The sequence below is a fragment of the Tiliqua scincoides genome, chromosome 8, assembly GCF_035046505.1.
Source record: "Tiliqua scincoides isolate rTilSci1 chromosome 8, rTilSci1.hap2, whole genome shotgun sequence".
Lineage (NCBI taxonomy): Eukaryota > Metazoa > Chordata > Lepidosauria > Squamata > Scincidae > Tiliqua > Tiliqua scincoides.
Genome location: NC_089828.1, coordinates 14,750,208 through 14,771,054, shown reverse-complemented (window position 1 = coordinate 14,771,054; position 20,847 = coordinate 14,750,208). Strand labels below are relative to the sequence as shown.

The following is a 20,847-nucleotide window of genomic DNA, read 5'->3' as shown; positions in this document are numbered from 1 at the left end:
AGAGACAGTTATTAATTTGTCCTCTGTGACAAAGGGTGGAGCTGGAACTTCCTGGGTGTGGAACTATCACATTTTTTTCAGAGAAAAGAAGCTGTAGGGAAGGGAGCAGGGAAGGAGGAGGGCAATAGCAAAAGGCAGAAAAAGGAGTGGATTTGGACTCCCACACAAGCCAAAACACTGTCCTTCTACTGCTGGATCCTTATCACCCCCCTCCCCCCAACTCACAAACAGCAGCCATACACCTGCAATCCTAGCAGGTCTCCTCTTCCTTGAATCTTTACCCAGACTGCAAATAGTACGGGGAACTCCTTGCCATAGGATGCGGTGATGGCACCTGTGGAACACCATGCCACAGGATGTGGGGATGGCGTATGGCCTCTTCGCTTTTAAAAAGGGGATTGGACAGACTTATGGAGGAAAAGGCCATCACAGGTTACAAGCAGGAAACCTCTCCCTTGAATCTTTTCCAAGGATGTCATGGAACTCCTTGCCACAGGATGTGGTGATGCCATTGTGGAACTCCTTGCCACAGGATGTGGGGACAGCACATAGCCTCAATGCTTTGAAAAAGGGACTAGACAGACTTATAGATGAAAAATCAATCACAGGTTACAACCAGGGCTACTCTCCCTTGAATCTTTACCCAGTGCATCATTAGTTTGTGGAACTCCTTGCCATAGGATGTGGGGATGGTGCCTTAGCTCAATGCTTTTAAAAGGGGACTGGACAGGCTTATGGAGGAAAAGTCCATCACAGGTTACAAGCAGGACTCCTCTCCCTTGAATATTTTCTTAGGGTGCCATTAGTCTGTGGAACTTCTTGCCACAGAATGTGGTGACGGCACCTGTGGAACCCTTTGCCACAGGATGTGGGGGTGGTGCCTGGCCTCAATGCTTTTCAAAGGGTACTGGACAGAGTTATGGAGGAAAAGTTCATCACAGGTTACAAGCAGGAAACCTTCCCCTTGAATTTTTTCTCAGGATGTCATTTGTCTGTGGAACTCCTTGCCACAGGATGTGGGGGTGGTGCCTGGCCTCAATGCTTTTAAAAGGGGACTGGACAGGCTTATGGAGGAAAAGTCCATCACTGGGTGCAAGCAGGGCTCCTCTCCCTTGGGTTGAACTGGGTCTCTCCATCAAGGTCTTGCTCCCTCTCCTGCCTCCCCACTGCAAGGACCCTGGAGTGCAACAGAGCTCTGGCCCCAGCTGCAAGACCCTTCAGTGCCTTCCATGCTGCTGCCGCCCCCAGACCCTGCCACAGACTCACCCAACCCGGAACAGAGTCCTTCACTGCAGTCCCGCAACAGCCTTTGAAAGGACTACTGCTGGGTGCCTGCAGCCTCCGCCCGGCCACTGCGCCTGCGCGCCCCCTTCCTGCCGACGCGGACGATGCCGCTTGCATCATGGGAACTGTAGTCCTTCATTGATTCTTGCCCTGCAGCAGTCTTCCAAGGATGGAGGGGAAATCCTTATCATCAGTAGTAGTTTCACATTGACCCTGATCAGCTGTTCTGCTGCTGCAAAATACAAAGTGTGGTTGTTGTTTTTTTATCCCCCAAACCTGAAGATTTAGACAGCAATCCTATCCACACTTTCCTGGGAGTAAGCCCCATTGACTAGAATGGGACTTACTTCTGAGTAGACATGCCTAGGATTGAATTCTCAGGCTGCAATCCACACTTTCCAGGGAGTAAACCCCACTGACTAGAATGGGACTTACTTCTGAATAGACATGCCTAGGCTTGAGCTCTTATTTATTTTATTTAAAGTATTTTTATACCGCTTTTATAAGAAACTCAAAGCAGTGCACAACAAAGCATAAATACATCAAGATAAAAACATCAGAATAAAAAATTAAAATAGAAACCCTAAAAACAAGATAGTGTTCTAAGCGAGCCAATTCACAATCACATTTCTGTATTTGCAGTGGTTCTCAAACTTTTTAGCTCCGAGACCCACTTTTTAAGAAGGACAATGTGTCAGGACCCACCAGAAGTGATGTCATTAACCTGGAAGCGATGTCATGGCTGAGAGTGACATCAGCAAGCAGGAAAATTTTTAACACTCACCATAGGACAAAATCAAATTAATTAATTGAGGAAGTAAGTACCTTAAAAGTTTACAATAAGTGTAAGTTTAAAAATTTATTTAAAATAAAGAACCCTGCTAACCCTCCCAAGTAGTTGGTGATCTGTTAAAAAAAAGTTTCCCAAACATCACAAAGGCTGCAATCCTAGCCACACCAGGGACATGTGGTACAGGGGCAGCCGGTGAGGGAGAACTGCCCCGTTATCCTCTGTGGAAAAGCACCGCGGTTGCTTCACCTGCTCACACCCGAGAAGGCTCTCCTTACACCCACTTTCTTAGGTGTAAGGAGAACTTTCTCAGGTGTAACTGGGCAGGGCGGCTGTGGTGCTTTTCCATTGACTACAATGGGGCAGTTCTGTCTTACCTGCTGCCGCAGCACTGCACGTCCCTGATCCACACTCACCCAGTGGTAAGCCCCATTGACTATCATTGCTAAAAGCATATACATAGTAGCCTGTTAAAAGTACAGATCTGTCACATTTCCCCCAATGCAGTCACATGCATGGTAGTGTCAAGTCTAATATTTTCAAAATAAAATACACATTGAAATGAATGAGGATCCACCTAGTGGGTCCCAACCCACAGTTTGAGGAACGCTGCATTGGTTTCCATTCTTCTTTTCCAAGTGTGATAAATTGTTATTTAATACAGTACTTAGATTTTCCTCATTATCTGACAAGCTTACTCATAAGCATCTATGTGCAACTTACAGACTTTTTTCCTCTGGCAAGGCTTGGACCACCAAAACGCTCCAATGGCCATCTAAGTGTGTCATCCTGTGAATACTTACTTTGCAGTAAGCCCTATGGAACACAGTGTGGGACATACTTTGGAACATAGCTGTACTATTTATGGGCTACTCTACACATGCCCATCTGGGAGTTAGAACCCACTGGGTACGTTGGGGTTTACTCCCAGGTAAGTCTGTATAGAATGCAACCTTAATTGGTTAGTTGTTGGCTCAATAAATCTATTTGAAATACTGCTTAATAATAAAGTGACTGCCCTACATTTGAGTAAATGTGCAAAGGATTGGATTACAAGTCTTTCTCTCTACAGGATCTTCACTGGATCTGAGCAAGCCATTTCCAATGTCAGAAAAACATATGAGTCAGTCCTTCAGGCTTACCCATGTCAGGGTACAAGCTGGCAAAGTCTGTTCCTATACATAATCAATTGATTTCAATGTGACTTGACAAGTCCAGTGGCATGATATTCCTCGTGGCCTCCTATCCCAAAACAAAATAGAAAGATGTGTCTGTTCTTTTCTGTAACGTGTCTTTCATCAAATGCATGAATGAACACTTGGGTGCTACTTTGAAACCTAATGGACTCTTCAAACACCTGCCCTCCATCAGTAGAGTGAAATGAGTATACAGTATTCAGGAGTACCTGCTCCTGTATGAAACTCGCCTGCTCATTAAGACCTGTGCCAGAGGCTCTGCTCTAACCAGAGATGTCTTCAGAGATAACATACAGCCCAATCCTATCCACACTATCCTGGGGGTAAGCCCCATTACTTCTGAGATGCATAGGATTGGGCTGATAAGTGGCGACTGGAGACTGGGCCTTTTTTGTAGTGGTACCCACTTGGGGAATATCTTGCCCAGCAAAGCTTAATCACAGGCTGTTTGGTAGGGCAGGAGGGGGGCAATCAGTAGGCCATGCCCCTTCACTGCTGGGCTCTGCCCCATGCTGGAATTTTTTCCTCGGAAATCTCAGGTTTTTGAATGCATCCAATCTGGCAACCTTAGTGGGGATAATGTACAAAACTATGGCAAGCAATATATTTCCACCCAACAGTTCCCACCCTTTCATTCCTTTTATTAAACAGCACATTTCTTTGCTGCCTTCTGAAAACTCCCTTCTCATCTCAAATGCACATTTTTGGGGGATAAAGAAGGCAGAAATGTTTATTCCCACAAACCAATTCTGCCTTAACTTAAAAATATAGACACGCTCGATCATTGATCAATGTTTTGCTTCAGAAATATGGACAGGCCATAGAAACTTATCAATAGGCGACAACCCAAAATGCTCAGAACACATTCGTAGAGTCAAGGTTCATTCCCCTTTCTGGTGGGTTCAGAATGGAAGAGTCCAGACCATCTGAGCCTGCTTTGTTCCCCAGCATGAAGCATCCTCTGTATGCCAAAGCAGGAGTTTTCTGCCGCTGATCTGCTTGGGTTGTATAAAGGCTGTGAGAGTTTCACTTGAGAATGATCAGGGTGAGAGATGCCACAAAGCGGAGCTGAGTGGTTCTGGCGCTGTGCCTACGGCTTGAATGAAGGGGCACTTTTGTATGCCAAGTGCATGCCTGCCATTGTGCTGAGCTCTATTATAATTCCACAGGGCTCCTTAAGAGTCTGCCTTTTCCCCAACTCACAGCTGAGTGCTTGTGCAAGACAGGTTGAATTCTGCCCTCCTTCCAAAAGGGTTCACTCTGAAAGCTATAAATAAATTGCAGCTCTAAAATCTAGACACTTTCAGGTCATGCAGTATGGTAAAACACAGAGGAGTGGGGCTTAGATGGTCTTTTCAATTTGGGGCCTAAAGACACTGACTTTGGGGTGCCAAAGGATATGTGTGTTGTGCTGGTAATTATCTTTTACTTCCCCCTCCTCTCCAACAACAGGTTCACTGTGCCTTAAACTGCTTTGGGAACTCCTCACAACGTCAAAAGTACTTTTCCATGTGGCACGGATGCAAGTATTCTCAAGAAAAACTCAAATTCATACCCAGCCCCCTTTGGGCACATGGAAAAAGCTGTACGGTCCTTTGGAACTCAGCAAAGATTCTTTTTCTTTATGCATTTAAGTGTTTTTGTTTTTATTTTGCTTTGTGCTGCTACCAATGCATTTTGGGATTCACAGCAAATGAAGGAGGAAGTGTGGATGGGCTAGAATGCCTCTGACACCTGTTCCATTCTCCCTTTCCTTTTCATATTCAGGGAGCAGAAAGAAGAATGGTGGCTAATGTACCTCCAGGATTAGGACAGGACATTTTGTATGCAGCCTTTGGCTTTAGGACTTTCTTGACCAACTCTCCAAGAAGCCCCGTGGTGTACTCATGTGCAAGCCTTAGAGAGGAATTTTATCAGGGGGTACAAAGTTTCTTTAGGGTCCCTTCCCTTCTTCACTGCATCATAATTTCATACAATCATTGGATCATAATTTCTATGAATTAAGGTATATAAAACTAGGCTTACACAAAATGTGAATGCTAGTCTTCACACAATATATGCAAACATTTTCAGAGATCCCAGGACATTTCTGGCTCCCCTTCTAGACTCCTGGGCCCCCTTTTTGACCCTGGGCCCAGGTACGATGTACCCTTCATACCTGCTTCTCATGGGCACTGGTGAGATTGGAAAATGTAAGATCCGAGGAAATTTTCAGGCTCCCTCCTCCCTCCCCTGTTTTGAACCTGGGCCCAGGTACAATTTACTCTCTGCAGCCCCTGCACTCCTCTGCACCTGTGCAATCTCCATCATTCTCTTCAATGTGGACAGACACAGAATTGGTGTGAGTTGTGCATCAGTGCTATGCAGTTTGCAGGAATTAGGTACACTGAATGAGTGCATTTCAAGATCTGGAAAACACACACACACACACACACACACACACACACACACACACACACACACACACAGAGCACTCTTTGCATATACCTAGGCTTTAATGACTGAATAACCTCATGGCCGATGACTAGAATGAGACATGTGTCTTTCCATTAATGTTCGATTGCACATTCCAGTATCTTCTTCATAATTAAAGCATTTATAATGTGACACTCTATAGAAGCACATGGTTTATTTAAATAAATGCATGGTTCATTATGCTGCAATGGTAAGGAGAAGATCTCTTTGATGGTGCGCACCAGATTTGCTTTACATGTGGTTTTGGCTTAGAAATGGTATTGCTACTTGCTAATGGTTGGGCTGATCTTCAAGGAGGCTCCTGTAGAGAACCTTGGAGGCTGTAGGGTGACTCTAAATGGAACCTTTAATCATGAGGATGTCTAAGACTGCTTGTTGGAACAGATGGAACAGGCAGCCGTGTGATTTAGTCTCACTCTCTCTTGCTCTGTGACAAAAAACCACGTCATTATTCTCATATGCTCTTAAAATATGCTAGCAATTTAATCTTGAATACACACAAGAGAGAATGCTTCAACTCTGCTGTGTGTTGTCCTATCCACCCACCCCAATCGACTTACAGGCAAGCAAGGCTCAGATCAACCCACAGGTGCCAGGCCTAGCATCTCCTGCCTTCTGTTATATCCTACCCTTCCTCCAAAGAGCTCCATTGTTGGTCTCACAACAACCCAAACCATTGCCCAGGGAGGCTTAATTTGAGCAATTCATGTGAGAATTCAAGTGGAGAAATAGGTGAGAAAGAGATCCATTGGGCATGTACGGATTGCCTTTCATCCTCCCTGAGTAACTTAAGAACATAAGAACAGCCCCACTGGATCAGGCCATAGGCCCATCTAGTCCAGCTTCCTGTATCTCACAGCGGCCCACCAAATGCCCCAGGGAGCACACCAGATAACAAGAGACCTCATCCTGGTGCTCTCCCTTGCATCTGGCCTTCTGACATAGCCCATTTCTAAAATCAGGAGGTTGCGCATACGCATCATGGCTTGTACCCCGTAATGGATTTTTCCTCCAGAAACTTGTCCAATCCCCTTTTAAAGGCGTCCAGGCCAGATGCCGTCACCACATCCTGTGGCAAGGAGTTCCACAGACCGACCACACGCTGAGTAAATAAATATTTTCTCTTGTCTGTTCTAACTCTCCCAACACTCAATTTTAGTGGATGTCCCCTGGTTCTGGTGTTATGTGAGAGTGTAAAGAGCATCTCCCTATCCACTCTGTCCATCCCCTGCATAATTTTGTATGTCTCAATCATGTCCCCCCTCAGGCGTCTCTTTTCTAGGCTGAAGAGGCCCAAGTCTTTCCTCATAAGGAAGGTGCCCCAGTCCAGTATGCACAGTTGAAAACAGGATATACTTGCTATGCTCCTATGGCCCAAGGCACCATCATTCTACATTTCTAAGACTCAACTCTCTATGCTGCTCAAATTAGCTCTGCAATAGCCTTTCCTCCACTGATTTAAAGCCAAGGGAATTCTTGTTTGTTGGGTTAAATATATACTAAAAAACACCAACATATTAGTCTGTATTATAGACAGATCTGCAGCGACAAAGTGTAAAATGACTTTCAAATAGATCTTTGGCTCAAAGAACAAACACCTTAGGGCACAATCTTAACCAGATCTACTCAGAAGTAAGTCCTATTATGGTTACAATCCATTACGGGGTACAAGCCATGATGTGCATGTGCAACCTCCTGATTTTAGAAATGGGCTATGTCAGAATGCCAGATGCAAGGGAGGGCACCAGGATGCAGGTCTCTTGTTATCTGGTGTGCTCCCTGGGGCATTTGGTGGGCTGCTGTGAGATACAGGAAGCTGGACTAGATGGGCCTATGGCCTGATCCAGTGCGGCTGTTCTTATGTTCTATTTTGTTCAGTGGGGCTTACTCTCAGGAAAGTGTGGTTAGGATTGCAGCCTTAGTTTGGTTTGGACAGCAGTTTAATAATTTAGGCTACAATCCTATCCACACTTTCCTGAGAGTAAGCCCCATTGAACACAATTGGACTTACTTCTGAGTAGACATGCATTGGATTGTGCCCTCCATTGGTAGATTTATTGTTTTAAACATCTTCACTCAATAAATCCCTTGTTAATAAAGTGTGGATTTTTGGTGATTCCCCCCCCCCCAAATTTCTTGATTAAAATAGCAAATTATGATGTTATGTGTTTTTATTCCAAGGGCACATTTAAATAAATTTAATTTATAATTATAATGTATTAATTGCTTTAAAAATGTACCAGGGAGGTGATATAGTGTCTGCAGATGCAGCCACAGTTTTATTTCTAACTGGAAAAGTAATCTATTTTAATTTCTGGAAAATATTTTAAAACACCAGAATGTTATGTTTTGTGTTTTTATTCAGATATTTTAAACCAAAAAGACTTTGTGTGTTTTTATAAACTATTTATGTTTACTAACTTATGTTAGTGCAGATGGCAGGTGCTATGTTAGAAGAGGCATTCCTGCTTCACTGCTATACAGGAGGGAATGCCTCTTCCAAAAGGGCCACTGATGAAACTCTTATACACTTGGCAACCAAAAAACAAAGTGTGTGTGTGTGTGTGTGTGTGTGTGTGTGTGTGTAACGTGCTGCTTTCACCAGTGGTTCTCAAACTTTTAGCACCGAGACCCACTTTTTAGAATGAGAATCTGTTGGGACCCACTGAAAGCGATGTCATGACCAGAAGTGACATAATCAAGCAGGAAAATTTTTAACAATCCTAGGCTGCAATCCTACCCACCAAGAGGGGGTACCCATTTTTTACCCAGGAGTACCCAGGAGGAAGCCCCATTGACTGTCATTGTTAAAAAAGCAAATACAAAGTAGCTTGTTAAAAGTACAGTTCTGTAACACTTCCCCAAATTCAGTTACATACCATGATAGCATCAAGTATAATCTATTGAAAAGGAGATGAACGGGGACCTACTGGAAATTGGTTCACGACCCACCTGGTGGGTGCTGACCCACAGTTTGAGAAACACTGCATTCATACAGCTTTAATTGACTCCTTCATCAATTGAAACCCATTTGATTTTCATTTGTGAAAAGTTGGAGGGGATGGTGCATAAGGCATGCATGCAGGTGGTGCAGTATTCTGGGTCAAGAGACAGCTGTTTGAAAGCACAGCAGCCCTGCCAGGAAACAAAAGGAAGCCACCCTAGTGAGAGGATGCTGGAAGATGAAAGAAGCCCCCAGCAGGAAGGGATGCAGAGAGAAAACCTGGGGCTTGCCTGCCTAGCCAAGACTACGAGTCCCATAGTGCTTGGCACTCTGGAGAGGGATTGAGGCTGCGCAGCCTCCTGGCTTGGAGATCGACCTGCCTGTTGACAGTCCTCTTGTTTTGGGGAGGGCTGGATTGTCAGGAGAGAGGCAGAGACGGGCTGCGGAGCCGTGCATAGGGACAGGCAACGGTGCTGGGTAAGGCTGCCATCCCCCTCCTGGCTCCTGATGCATGCATGCTTGCTGCCTTCCTTCCCCTTCGCCACTGAAGGGTGCCTGGGAGCAGAGAGCATCTCTGCCAGCCCTCTACAGGGAGAGGCAGGCAATGGTGTGGTCCATCCCCTGCGCTTGCATCTGCCTCTGGATGCACATCTCTCCCTCCCTCCCTCTTGTCCATGCCTGGTTGTGGCTGGAGCCATAGGATAGGAGTGCCCCCTGTGTGTTGTGCCACTGCAAACTGGGATGCTGCATTTAGCCCAGCATCTGCTGCTCATCTGCTGCTACTCCCTGGGTTGGGCAGGGCATGCTTGCTGGAAGGTCTGTGGGGCCTTCCCAAAGCTTTGCAATGGATCTAAAACAGAAAATGCATTTAAGGGTGTGTGAGCAGGAACCTGCATTCCCCCCCTCCCAGTGTTTTTGCCTTACAGCTGCAGCATTGCTTTAAAATGTATTGTTAGGATGATGCTTAATAATTAAGGCTACAATCCTATGCACACTTTCTTGGCAGCAAGCCCCACTGAGCATCATGGGACTTACTTTTGAGTAGACCCATTTAGGATTGGGCTGTAATTTAGGATGAATGGTGATCTATCCTCTCGCATGAGCCGGCACCATCAGAAGTGTGTTAGTCATGAATGGTGCCATAGAATCCTTCTTGTGAGGTTTGCTGCAAGACTAGCAGTGTTAATTCTATGCCTGTGTGGCTTGGAACTAAGCCCTGCTGTGTGTTCAGTGGGGCTTGCTCCCAGGACTGGATTGCAACATAGCTACCTCTTCTGGAATTGCTCTCTTTGCCCCACACAGTGTCCTCTCCATGCAGAAGTTGAAAATCAAGAGAGTGACTGCAGTATCTGGTTCTTTATGAAAGATGCATTTTTATGTAGATTTCTAAAACTCAGCATGTTGATTTTGCTGTCCCCTTCCAAGAAGCGAAATGATGAAATAGCTTAAAAAAAAATAGATAATCCAGTTAAATTGATTGATTGGGGTGTGGGACTGCAAGGTTCCTGCTGTCATGTAGCCCAGCTTCCCTCCCACACAGAGACAAAATTCCTTCTTCCCAAGCATCCCAACAGATGACCCCCTGTGTAATCCAGGCTGCAGTTGTATAACCAGGAGAGGCTGAGAGCACAGAAAGTGCATCATGCCAGATGTGCCTGTCAGATGGAGCGCAAGAAGCTTAGCTTGACATGAAAGAACGGCCAAGAAAATTGCACCATCGCTACAAAAGCAAAATGAGAAGCTTCCAGAATTCCTAGCCAGCAGGTTGAGAAGCAACAGTTTACCCCACCCCACCCCTATGTAACAAATCAGTTTGGTCTTGAGTAAACTCCTGTTGATCCCTGTCTTAGGAGGTACAGGATATGTTGGTGAAAGCTGGTGTGGTGAATGGCAAAGGCTGCAATCCTAGAGGATTTTTATAATCCTATAAAAGCTGCAAACCCACTGAACACAGTGGGGCTTACTTCTGAGTAATCACACATAGGATTGTGCTGTAAGAGACTGAAGTCCTCCCTGGTTAGGGAGGAGTGCTATTTAGAAGCAAGGGTGTCTTACTCCCAGATGTTTAGAGCGAAAACTAAAAGAACAAAGCAAGAAGAACGAAAAGATGCTTCCTCTGCCCCAAAATTGGCTGCTTAAGTGAATAATACTTAACATTTATTTCGTGTTCTCTGGCTGAGCATAGCCATTTACGTATATCATCATGATGTTGTCCTTTCAACAACCCTGTAAGGTAAGTAATAATAATAATAATAATACATGTATTTATATATTGCCTTTCTTGGTTGTCAGATTTCTCCTCAGACTTTATTCAAGGTGGTTTACATGGGCAGGCTGTTCTAAATCCCCGTAGGGATTTTTACAATCAAAGAAAGGTTCTATCTTTCAAGAACCACAACATTTCAGATGGATCTTTTTGATCTGGTATCACATTCTGGCCCCCCCCTCCCGGTTTCCTCCCACGCAAACTGACAAGCAGCTCCTTCATCTCTCACATGGAGGGCAGCCAAGCCGCTTCTTCGCTCACACCAAAGAGCAGGTGGAATAACTTGGCTCAGCTTGCCAGCTGCATAAAAGTATATATTCTTGTTCCCATATTGCAGATATGGGCAGACCGAAGCTGCGAGGGAGCAATTTGCTTAAGATTACCTCATGAGTTTGTGGCAGTTATGAGATTTGAATTCTCACTGCCCAATCCTGAAACCAGTGGCGCTCAGGATTGCAGCGGCGCCAAAATGGCTGCCGTGGCATCCTGAGCCCACCCCACCCCTATGTAACAATGTGGGTGATACTGGGCAGTGGGTGGACGAAGAACTTGGCTTGGTGTATGGGAGCTTCACAGGTGATGCTGAGGACTTCTTAGGAACTCAAGAGCATGTGTAGACTAGCACTTGTGTGTCATGCACCAGGGTCTTATTTTATATTCAGCCAATGACCTGGCTGACAGCCAGATTTATATTCCGATGTAATGGTTGAAGCATTTTTGAGGCACCTGTGAACATATGCATTCTTTCTGGTGTTATCTGTTATTCTATCTGCCACAGGGAGAGCTGTAGCTCAATAGCAGAACATCTACTTTGATGTCATAAGATATCCCTGGTACCTCCAGGCAGGGCTATTGGTGACCAAGAAGTCACCACCAGTGTTGACAATACAGAGGTAGATGGACCAATGATGAAGTTGGAGGCAATGTCCTGTGCTTCCCTAATCTGTTGCTACATGCAGAGTGGTAGATTTGCACAGGTGGAAATGACCTCTCCGTGGACTGAATCAGGGCTGTCCTAAGTTTTTGGCAGGAGGGCCACATTGTCTCTCTGACACTGTGTTTAATTTACATTTAAAAATTTGAATAAATTTACATAAATTAATATACTAGAGGTAGGACTTATTTGAATGAATGAAGGTCTTGCAATAGCTCAAGGCCTATAAAAGGCCTTGAACAAAGCAAGGCTGGCCTTTTCTTTGCTGCCGCTACTGCATCACAGATGTGAAACAGCAAACCGTGGAGGGAGCCCTCATCCCACAGCTCATGCAAGAGGTCAAACAGTCACCATCACGCTGAGAGCAGTTGCATCGAGCCAGTGCAGGCTCCAGCAAGTTGCCAGAGGGCAAGAGGCTCATTGGAGACTGGGGTCTCACTGAGGGCTGTATTGGGAGTCCTCGAGGGCTGCAAGTGGCTCCAGGGTCGGGGTTTGGGCACCCTGCGCTAGATGATGATGCATGCAGTAGGAAAAGCACCACTTTTTTAAGGACATCAGCTGTGATGATGAAGTATTTGTTCAGCATATATGAAGATGCCTAAAAGTGCCTGTAAGTGGGATTTTCTGGTTGTTGCTTATAGGATAAAATGAGTGACATTAAAGCATCTTAATCCCCAAAGATTGAAAATGAAAATGGACTTCATGCTTTTGATGAACGAGGAACTTGCCTCCAAAAGCAGTGTATAGTATATGTATATCCAATCTCAGATTGGAGCTCATGTAAAAATTCATGCCTAGTTTTCCACCCTGCTTTTGTTTAGGGTTAGGTTGCTGGTAATCTGAATGATCAGATATTGTCCATTGATTGTCTATGGCTTGACAATATTGGATTGTCGTCATATACTTTAGATCAGTGTTTCCCAAACTGTGGGTTGGGACCCACTAGGTGGATCGCGAGACCATTTCAGGTGGGTCCCCATTCATTTCAATGGGCCCCATTCATTTCAATGGGTCCCCATCATATTCAATGGGTTCAATATTTTATTTTTAATATATTAGACTTCATGCTCCCATGGTATGTGTCTGCATTTGGGGAAATGTAACAGACCTGTACTTTGAACAGGCTAATATGTACCGTATTTTTTGCTCCATAAGACACACCTGACCATAAGAAGCACCTACTTTTTAGAGGAGGAAAACAGGGAAAAAAAATATTGTGAACCAAATAGTGTAATAAAATATTTAATAAACTATAACAGAATAACATTTGAACCATCTCCCCCTTCTTAGGGTGAATGGGATCATAAACTGGCATGAAGATCCCTCCCTTTATTAGGGTGAATGGGATCATAAACTGGCATGAAGATCCCCCCTTCATTAAGGTCCCCAACATGCACTCTTTTTTGCAATATTCGCTCCATAAGACGCACACACTTTTCCCCCCACTTTTTTTTGGGGGGGAAGTGCGTCTTATGGAGCGAAAAATACGGTATATGCTTTTAACAATGCAATGGGACTTACTCCTGGGTAAGTGTGGGTAGAATTGCAGTCTAGGTTTGTTACAAATTTTCCTGCTTGATGATGTCATTTCTGGTCATGACGTCACTTCCGGTGAGCCCGGACAGATTCTCATCCTAAAAAGTGGGTCCCGGTGCTAAACGTGTGAGAACCACTGCTCCAGATAGAAAGCTGAGAATGCCCTTCTGTAGGTGGCAGTGTTCATTAATTGCGTTGTGGTGTTCTCTGATAATGGAGGCAGAAGTGATGGCTCCTGCTTCCTAGCCCTGCAGGCATTTGGGGGGGGGCATGCATGCCCCAACATAGCCTTTTCTGTAACATAGCCACATTGATGCCTATCTGTGTTTACACAGAAGTATGTCCTACTGATTTTAGACTCCTGGAGACTTTTGAGTGAGTGGGAAACCAGAAGAAATCTGATGCTTGCAGAGCCCATGCTAACACGTTTTTAAAAAGAGGTCCTCCCCATCTCCCTAAAAGAAACAAAACAGGGGCATTGTTTTTCTGGCACCTGCTTTGCATGCAGAAGGTCCCCAGGTTCAATCCCTGGCATCTCCTGGTTGGGCAAAGAAAGATTCTCGCTCCTCGCCACAAGCCCTGGAGAGCTCTGACAGTCAGTGGAGACAATGTTGAACTGGATGAACGAATTATCTGACCCCATATAGAGCATCATCATGTTGGCAACCTTCAGTCTCGAAAGGCTCTGGTATCGCGCTCTGAAAGGTGGTTCTGGAACAGCATCTAGTGTGGCTGAAAAGGCCAATTCGGGAGTGACAATCCCTTCCACACTGGGAGCAAGTGCAGTCTGTCCCTGGTCTGTCTCCCTGGCTATGGGCCTTCCTTCTTTGCCTCTTAGCCTCAGACTGTTGGCCAAGTGTCTCTTCAAACCGGGAAAGGCCATGCTGCACAGCCTGCCTCCAAGCGGGCCGCTCAGAGGCCAGGGTTTCCCACTTGTTGAGGTCCACTCCTAAGGCCTTCAGATCCCTCTTGCAGATGTCCTTGTATCGCAGCTGTGGTCTACCTGTAGGGCGCTTTCCTTGCACAAGTTCTCCATAGAGGAGATCCTTTGGGATCTGGCCATCATCCATTCTCATGACATGACCGTGCCAACGCAAGCATCTCTGTTTCAGCAGTGCATACATAGAGCAGCTTTGTGTGTTCTGGCCAATAGAGACAGTTGGAGGTAAGGACTAAACAGATCATTGGTCTGACTCTGTATATGACAACTAGGGATTGTGAGGCTAAAATGCTGTTCTGAGAACTTTGGAGAAAAGCACAGGATGATGTGAATGGTGGATATAAATAAACGGTGGGTGTGCTTTCTGAAATGAGGAATTGCCTTCATTTCAGTCATCTAGATATTCTCAGCTTCTTGTGTGACATTAATTGCCGCCTTTCCTGCAAGAGCAGAGGCAAAATTAAAACCTTATCATTATCCATCGACACCTATCATTACTGTTCCCTACCACTCATTACTGATTGCAAACAAGATAGCCAGTATTTATAGACCTGGAAGAATGAAGAAGGGCCAGAGAAGTGGCTTCCCCTGTCTGTGCCCACTAGACTAGAGAAACTAGAAATTTTGTGAATTATCTCTGCCATTAGCTGTTTTTTTAAGATTGTGTGCAGATGTCACTCTTTCAATGTAACTGGTCAGCGTTCCCATGGAATATAGGAAAAAGAATGTCCTAGAGAGCATTGTGGGAACCTCCCTGCAGGATTCTCAAGGCATGATTGCACGATTGTGACCTTGGTTAACCATGAATTTAGTAACTGCTTGAAACAAGGATTCTTTTTCAACAGAAATAGTTATTTGGGAGAGTGCATAACAACACTTGACAATGCCCTAGTGTGTTTCCAAATTCTGATTTTTTGTGTGTATGGATAAGTGCCCTTGCATTTAAATCATGCTCCCTCAAAATACACCATCAGCCCATGCCTATGCATGTCTAAGAAGTAAGTCCCATTAAGTGCAATGGAACCTACTCCTTGGATAGCATGTGTAGAACTGCAGCCTAATAACTCAATCCTGTGCCCGACTGTGCTACTGGCCGGAGTTCTTTGTGACAATGGAACAGAGTTCCCTGGAACAAATCTGTATCACATCTGGACTTGAGCCAGAATGGGCAGTAAGGAAACACCAGGGGGGCAGCCAGAGGTGAAGATGTAGTCTGTACCAGGCTGGGGTCAAGTACCGAGTGGATGGTCCAGAGCTTAAGCAAGACAAGAGTGTCTGTATGGCTTCTTTGATGAGATACTCAGACTGCTGGACTGGCCTGGAAGTCCACACACCCCACACACCTTACAATTTGTATCAAGTGGCTAGAGAGAAGGTTTTCTCCCTTTCTTATAGTATTATAACTTAGTCTGCATCAAAGTTTAATATGGAGCTCAAGAGGCCAATTAAACACATCCTTTCTCAAAGGAGAAAGACGTTTTCTGAAGCAAGTTTCCAACAAGCCAGTGGAAATTTCAAGCCTCTGTTCACCAGAAGCATCAATCAAGAACCCTACCTTTTCTTCCCAAAAAATATGGTCCTGCTGCTGCAGGGTTTGGATTTAGAAGTTATCCATCAAATGAATACCTTACTCAGTCTGTGTACAGCTAGTCATAAATCAAGCCAACGCTGCACCATCCTGAATGCAAAAATACAAGATATTTACTGTTTCAGTAAATATTCGTGTTTAATTTGTTGGTGGGATGGAGAGAGGGACTTGGGGCACAATCCATCAAGAAATTATTCTCTGTATGCCCCATTGAAATTAATGGGTGCTTCACTACAATGGAGTTTGCAAGAACTTTCTGATGGATGGTACCTTTTGTGCTTTTTTTAGGTCAGTACTGCATATCTGGATAATTTCAAGGTGTTGTTTGGAGTGGGTAGAGTTGAATGTGTTACCCCAGACACGTAAATTCTTCAGAGCATCCACCTGTCCTTGAAAGAGTCACAATCTCAGTTCTTGTAACTCCCTGGACTATCAGATTCACTGAAGGGCATGCATTTTTTTTAGCAAGCTGTCTTCAAATTCAGACTTTTATCATAGGGAATAATACTAGCCACTTGTTACTTGTGGTTGCCACTGAACCCCTTCCTGTCTTCTTTATTGAGTAGCAGACTCAGAGGGTTTGAGTGAGAAGTGAGTTCCTCTTTGACACACTGGCTTATGAAGGAAGGTAAGAAAAAGGGAGAGTCCCCTGTTCTTTGAAGATCTCCTACTACGTATTTGTTACCTTCCCAAAAACAGCAGTGGAGGTTAGGCTTCCAGGTGCAAGTGGTATGCTTGCAAGAGGACTTGGGGCATTTGCCGCAGAAGAATGGATTTGTGAATACCTGCTTGGTTAAAGAAAGGGGCTGTTAAGGGTCTGCCTATGTAGTATGAGCTGCATACTGTCTCCCACTAAGGGCGCAATCCTAACCCATTTTCCAGCACCGACATAAGGATAATGCAATTTCGAGGTTAGGGGACAAACATTCAAATACCTTGAGGAGGGCTCCAAGACTGCCCCCCAACTGCAGGATGCAGCACGTGCCCCACTAACACAGCTATGCCAGTGTTGGAAAGTGGGTTAGGATTGTGCCCTAAGAAAGACAATGAGCTCCACTGGCAAGACACTCCACAGAGTGGCACAATGTGCCTCTATGCATCCAGCATTGTGATGCACAGGGGCACATTATACCACCAAGATCACAGCTGCACATAGTCCCTCTCTCCACACCCACCATGTCTCTCACAACAGGCATTTCATTAGCTGCTTATTAGAATAACTAACAAAAAGGCTAGTTATCTCAGACTAGGTATGTACAGTCTGAGATTAGCTGGTTGCTCATCGTGAGGGCCAGGTAGGAATGTTCTTCTTTCATCTGAATTGGCTGTGGATGGCAGTTTTTTTGCCTACACCAGACTGGCAAGGGAGGGACATTGTGTTCAGTAGGTTTCATGTTTTAAAAATTGGTCATTTGTGCTTAATAAAATGGCCCAATGAAACCGAAGCCGCAGTCTGATGTCTTCATTGGGGAGTGTGAGGGTAAATAGAATGCCAGATGAAGGAAAGTGGCAGTGAGATGCAAGAATCTTGTGGTCTTGTGAGCTTCCTGAGCCATCTGATGGGCCACTGTGAGATACAGGAAGCAGGACTAAATGGGTCCTGGGACTGATCCAGCAGGGCTCTTCTTATGTTCTTATAAAGGCAGAGGCCTGGTTCAGATGATGGTTTCGCCATTGGTCTGTGTCTTGGTTCCATATACTCTCTCTCTCCCTCCTTCCCTTGGCTGCTCTGATCCCCCCCCCCCATTTCCTGGTTCACAATAAGAACATAAGAACAGCCCCACTGGATCAGGCCATAGGCCCATCTAGTCCAGCTTCCTGTATCTCACAGTGGCCCACCAAATGCCCCAGGGAACACAGAAGATAACGAGAGACCTGCATCCTGGTCTCTTCCTGGTCTCTTCTTAGTCTCCTTCCTTGCATCTGGCATTCTGACATAACCCATTTCTAAAATCAGGAGGTTGCACATACACATCATGGCTTGTAACCCATGATAGATTTTTCCTCCAGAAAATTTGCCCAATTCCCTTTTAAAGGCATCTAGGCCAGATGCCATCACCATATGCTGTGGCAAGGAGTTCCACAGACCAACCACACTATTGCTTGCTGGAATGTCCCCATTGGGCATGTTTTTTGCAACTCAAATTAAATTGTGGTTTTCAGTTCTGTTTTGCAGTCAGTGTCGCAAGCCTGATTTGGACATTACCGCAAACTATAATTATGCACCGGGATGTGAGGGAATCAGACAGTGAATACAGGTGTTTGAAGCACAGCCCCAGTGGCCTAACCATTGTTCAACTACTGCCTCTCAGTTGGGCCAAAGTCTTGAAGACGCAACCATTTCTAACAGTCAATTCCCTCACCCCCTATCTGTTTGCCTCAGGTTTGCTTTGACTGTTCTGGTGACATTATTAAAATATCATGAACACTTGTAAATCTTGTAATAGTGTTCTAAAAAGCATTAATCTTCTTGAAGGCGTTCCAATCTTCTTTGACCTCTGCTGGCTAGCCCACCAGCAACTGAATGATATTTATTCAAGGATGACAGCATTTAGAAGTTCTCCTGAAGACTCAGTCCAAGAGATGTTCTTGCCCATCTCTAACTTGGCTGCCTGCAGTTTGAACATAACATTTTTGGCATATTTCTCTTTTAAATTAAAAAAAATTCTCCAGGAATCAAAGGGGTAGCGCTGACTCTAATGTGGATCAAGTCAGCTTCTGTAAAACTAATGCTGGTGTTTAGCAGCACAAGCTAGCAAGGGATTATACTAATTCTCTTTGGTTCCTTGTTTTGCATAATACTTTTCCTATAATAAGGTTTACTGAGGTTGCCAATCGGCCAGTATTACACTGGTCCAGTCAATAAAACTGTCTTATCTTACAGCGTGGTCCTATGCTGAGTGTGATCTACTGAGTGACGTGGTCTACTGAGAAGTAAGTCTCATTGTGCTCCATGAGACCAGCTCCATGAGACCGTGAGACCAGATGGAGATCCATGGAGATAGAGATCTCCAGATGGAGATCCATGAGACCACAGTCAATAAAACTGTGTTATCTTACAGTGTGGTCCTATGCTGAGTGTGGTCTACTGAGTGACGTGGTCTACTGAGAAGTAAGTCCCATTGTGCTCCATGAGACCAGCTCCCAGGAAAGTGTGTATAGGACTGCAGCCTTAGGTAACTTGTACTGTTGTTCAACAAGCCAATGAGCCCCAGATTATGCCAGGTTGTACCCATCCATGCCCATCCAGGTTAAACCTAGCTCTATGTTTCCTGGTTCTACCCTCAGCATATGGTTCACCAATCCCTGTTCACCATGTACTCAAGGGCATCCTTGGTTCATGAAGTCTTAATCTCCCTATGTTGTTATTGGGCCAGGGTATGCTTGGCTCAGGAGGTAAAGCACTGGAGAATATTCACTGAAAGACAGAGGTTCAAGACTTCTGCCTTCTCTGTGCCTTACAACATTCCAGTAAAAGTTAAGGTGCATACAACAATATTCAATGGACCGAAGATGTGTTCATCTGCTTCAGAAGGCATAACCCTGGTTCAGTGGCTACTCTTCAGATTCTTAAGTCTTGCCAGCTTGTCTCCATGCTGTACTGCGGCAGTGATTCCCTTCTTCACTGATAATTATCTCCTCCCAATTAATCCTTCCTGCACCAGAGTCCTTCTCAGTAGGCTAGTTAGGATGCACTTGCCACACCACAGAATCATTGTCTTTCATTCATTCATTCATTCATTCATTCATCACTGTTCATTAACTTGGTCTTCAATTAGTTGTTACTTAGCAGGAATCAAATTAACCAGGGTTTTTCATGCAGCCATTTTGTGACTTTGTAGCATGATAATTTTCAACAACCTTCTTGCATTAGGTTTGTTTATGCAATAAACATTTGACCATTCCCATTTCGTAACTCATCAATATTTAATTCTGTGGTTGTCTCTGCTGTTCAACTTTTAGGGTTCTAGATGACACCAAACCATGATCATTTCTAATTTTTATCTGCCTACCTTCAAAGATTCTGCCTTTGAAGACTCATCCAGGGCTGAACTGAGGTGCAAAGTAAGTTCAAAGAAATTACAACAGAGAGGGAACTGACCAGTTCTCATTCTTAACAGGGATTTGGAAGATTGATTTGTGAATGGTCGATTGGCAAACTTCAAGGCCTGCAATTTAGAAGGAGCCATGTCAGTGCCATTCCGGAAAGAGTTGGAGAAATACAAGAACATTAATGAAGATGAAATCCTCAGCAAGCTTTCCGAAGATGAATTGAAACAGCTCGAAAGTGTTCTTGATGACCTGGATCCAGAGGTATGTGCTAAACAAGAAAATTGGGTGTCTAGTCCTTAGGATCACTTACCAAAATTTGCATAAGTCCCAAAGCTACACAAATCAAATACATACCGTAAAAATTTGCCAGTGGATATCAGAAGGACGGGAGACAGGGAAAGGCTATTGTTGATGAGTTCTCCCTTCCCTTGTCACTCAGACATATTGCCTTATGAGGCTCGTGGTTGCACTGCTAACCAAAAGTTTACACCTGTGCTCTGTTCTGATATGACCTGCATTGGTCAGAAACAGGAGTCAAACAGTTAGGCAAATAAATACATGCATTTACAGTCTCAGGAACTGGCTACCATAAAATGCTCTGCCATTGATGATTAAATAGAGGCTTCAGAGGCTTACATTTTCTGAGAGCCTAGTCCTATCCTTTCCCCCACCATAGTATGCAGCTGCCTCCGAATAGGTTGCGCTGCATGCTATTGGGGGGGGGGCAGTTTGGGAGGCTTGGAAGGGGAAAGGGAAATTTTTTTCCTTTACCTTTCCATAAGCCTCCCGATTGCCAATGGGTCTCCTCAGACCTGTCCCAGCTATTTCGCTGATGCAAATC

The 20,847-nt window shown here is 44.8% G+C and overlaps 2 protein-coding genes across 3 annotated transcripts in view; one reads left to right on the top strand and one right to left on the bottom strand.

Moving 5' to 3' along the window:
• The window catches only part of LOC136658650 (tropomodulin-3-like), a 48,943-nt gene extending 47,596 nt beyond the window's left edge, over positions 1-1,347 (bottom strand). For both annotated transcript variants that reach the window (XM_066635445.1, XM_066635446.1), the window contains exon 1: positions 1,267-1,347. The gene's annotated coding sequence lies outside the window, so the exon portion shown is untranslated. The remainder of the gene's footprint in view (positions 1-1,266) is intronic.
• Positions 1,348-9,135: 7,788 nt separating this feature from the next.
• LOC136658507 (tropomodulin-2-like) overlaps positions 9,136-20,847 on the top strand; it is a 37,073-nt gene continuing 25,361 nt past the window's right edge. Inside the window, exons 1-2 of the mRNA XM_066635127.1 lie at positions 9,136-9,166; positions 20,075-20,267. Coding sequence (XP_066491224.1) covers positions 20,142-20,267 — 126 coding nt within the window. The 5' untranslated portion in view covers positions 9,136-9,166; positions 20,075-20,141. The remainder of the gene's footprint in view (positions 9,167-20,074; positions 20,268-20,847) is intronic.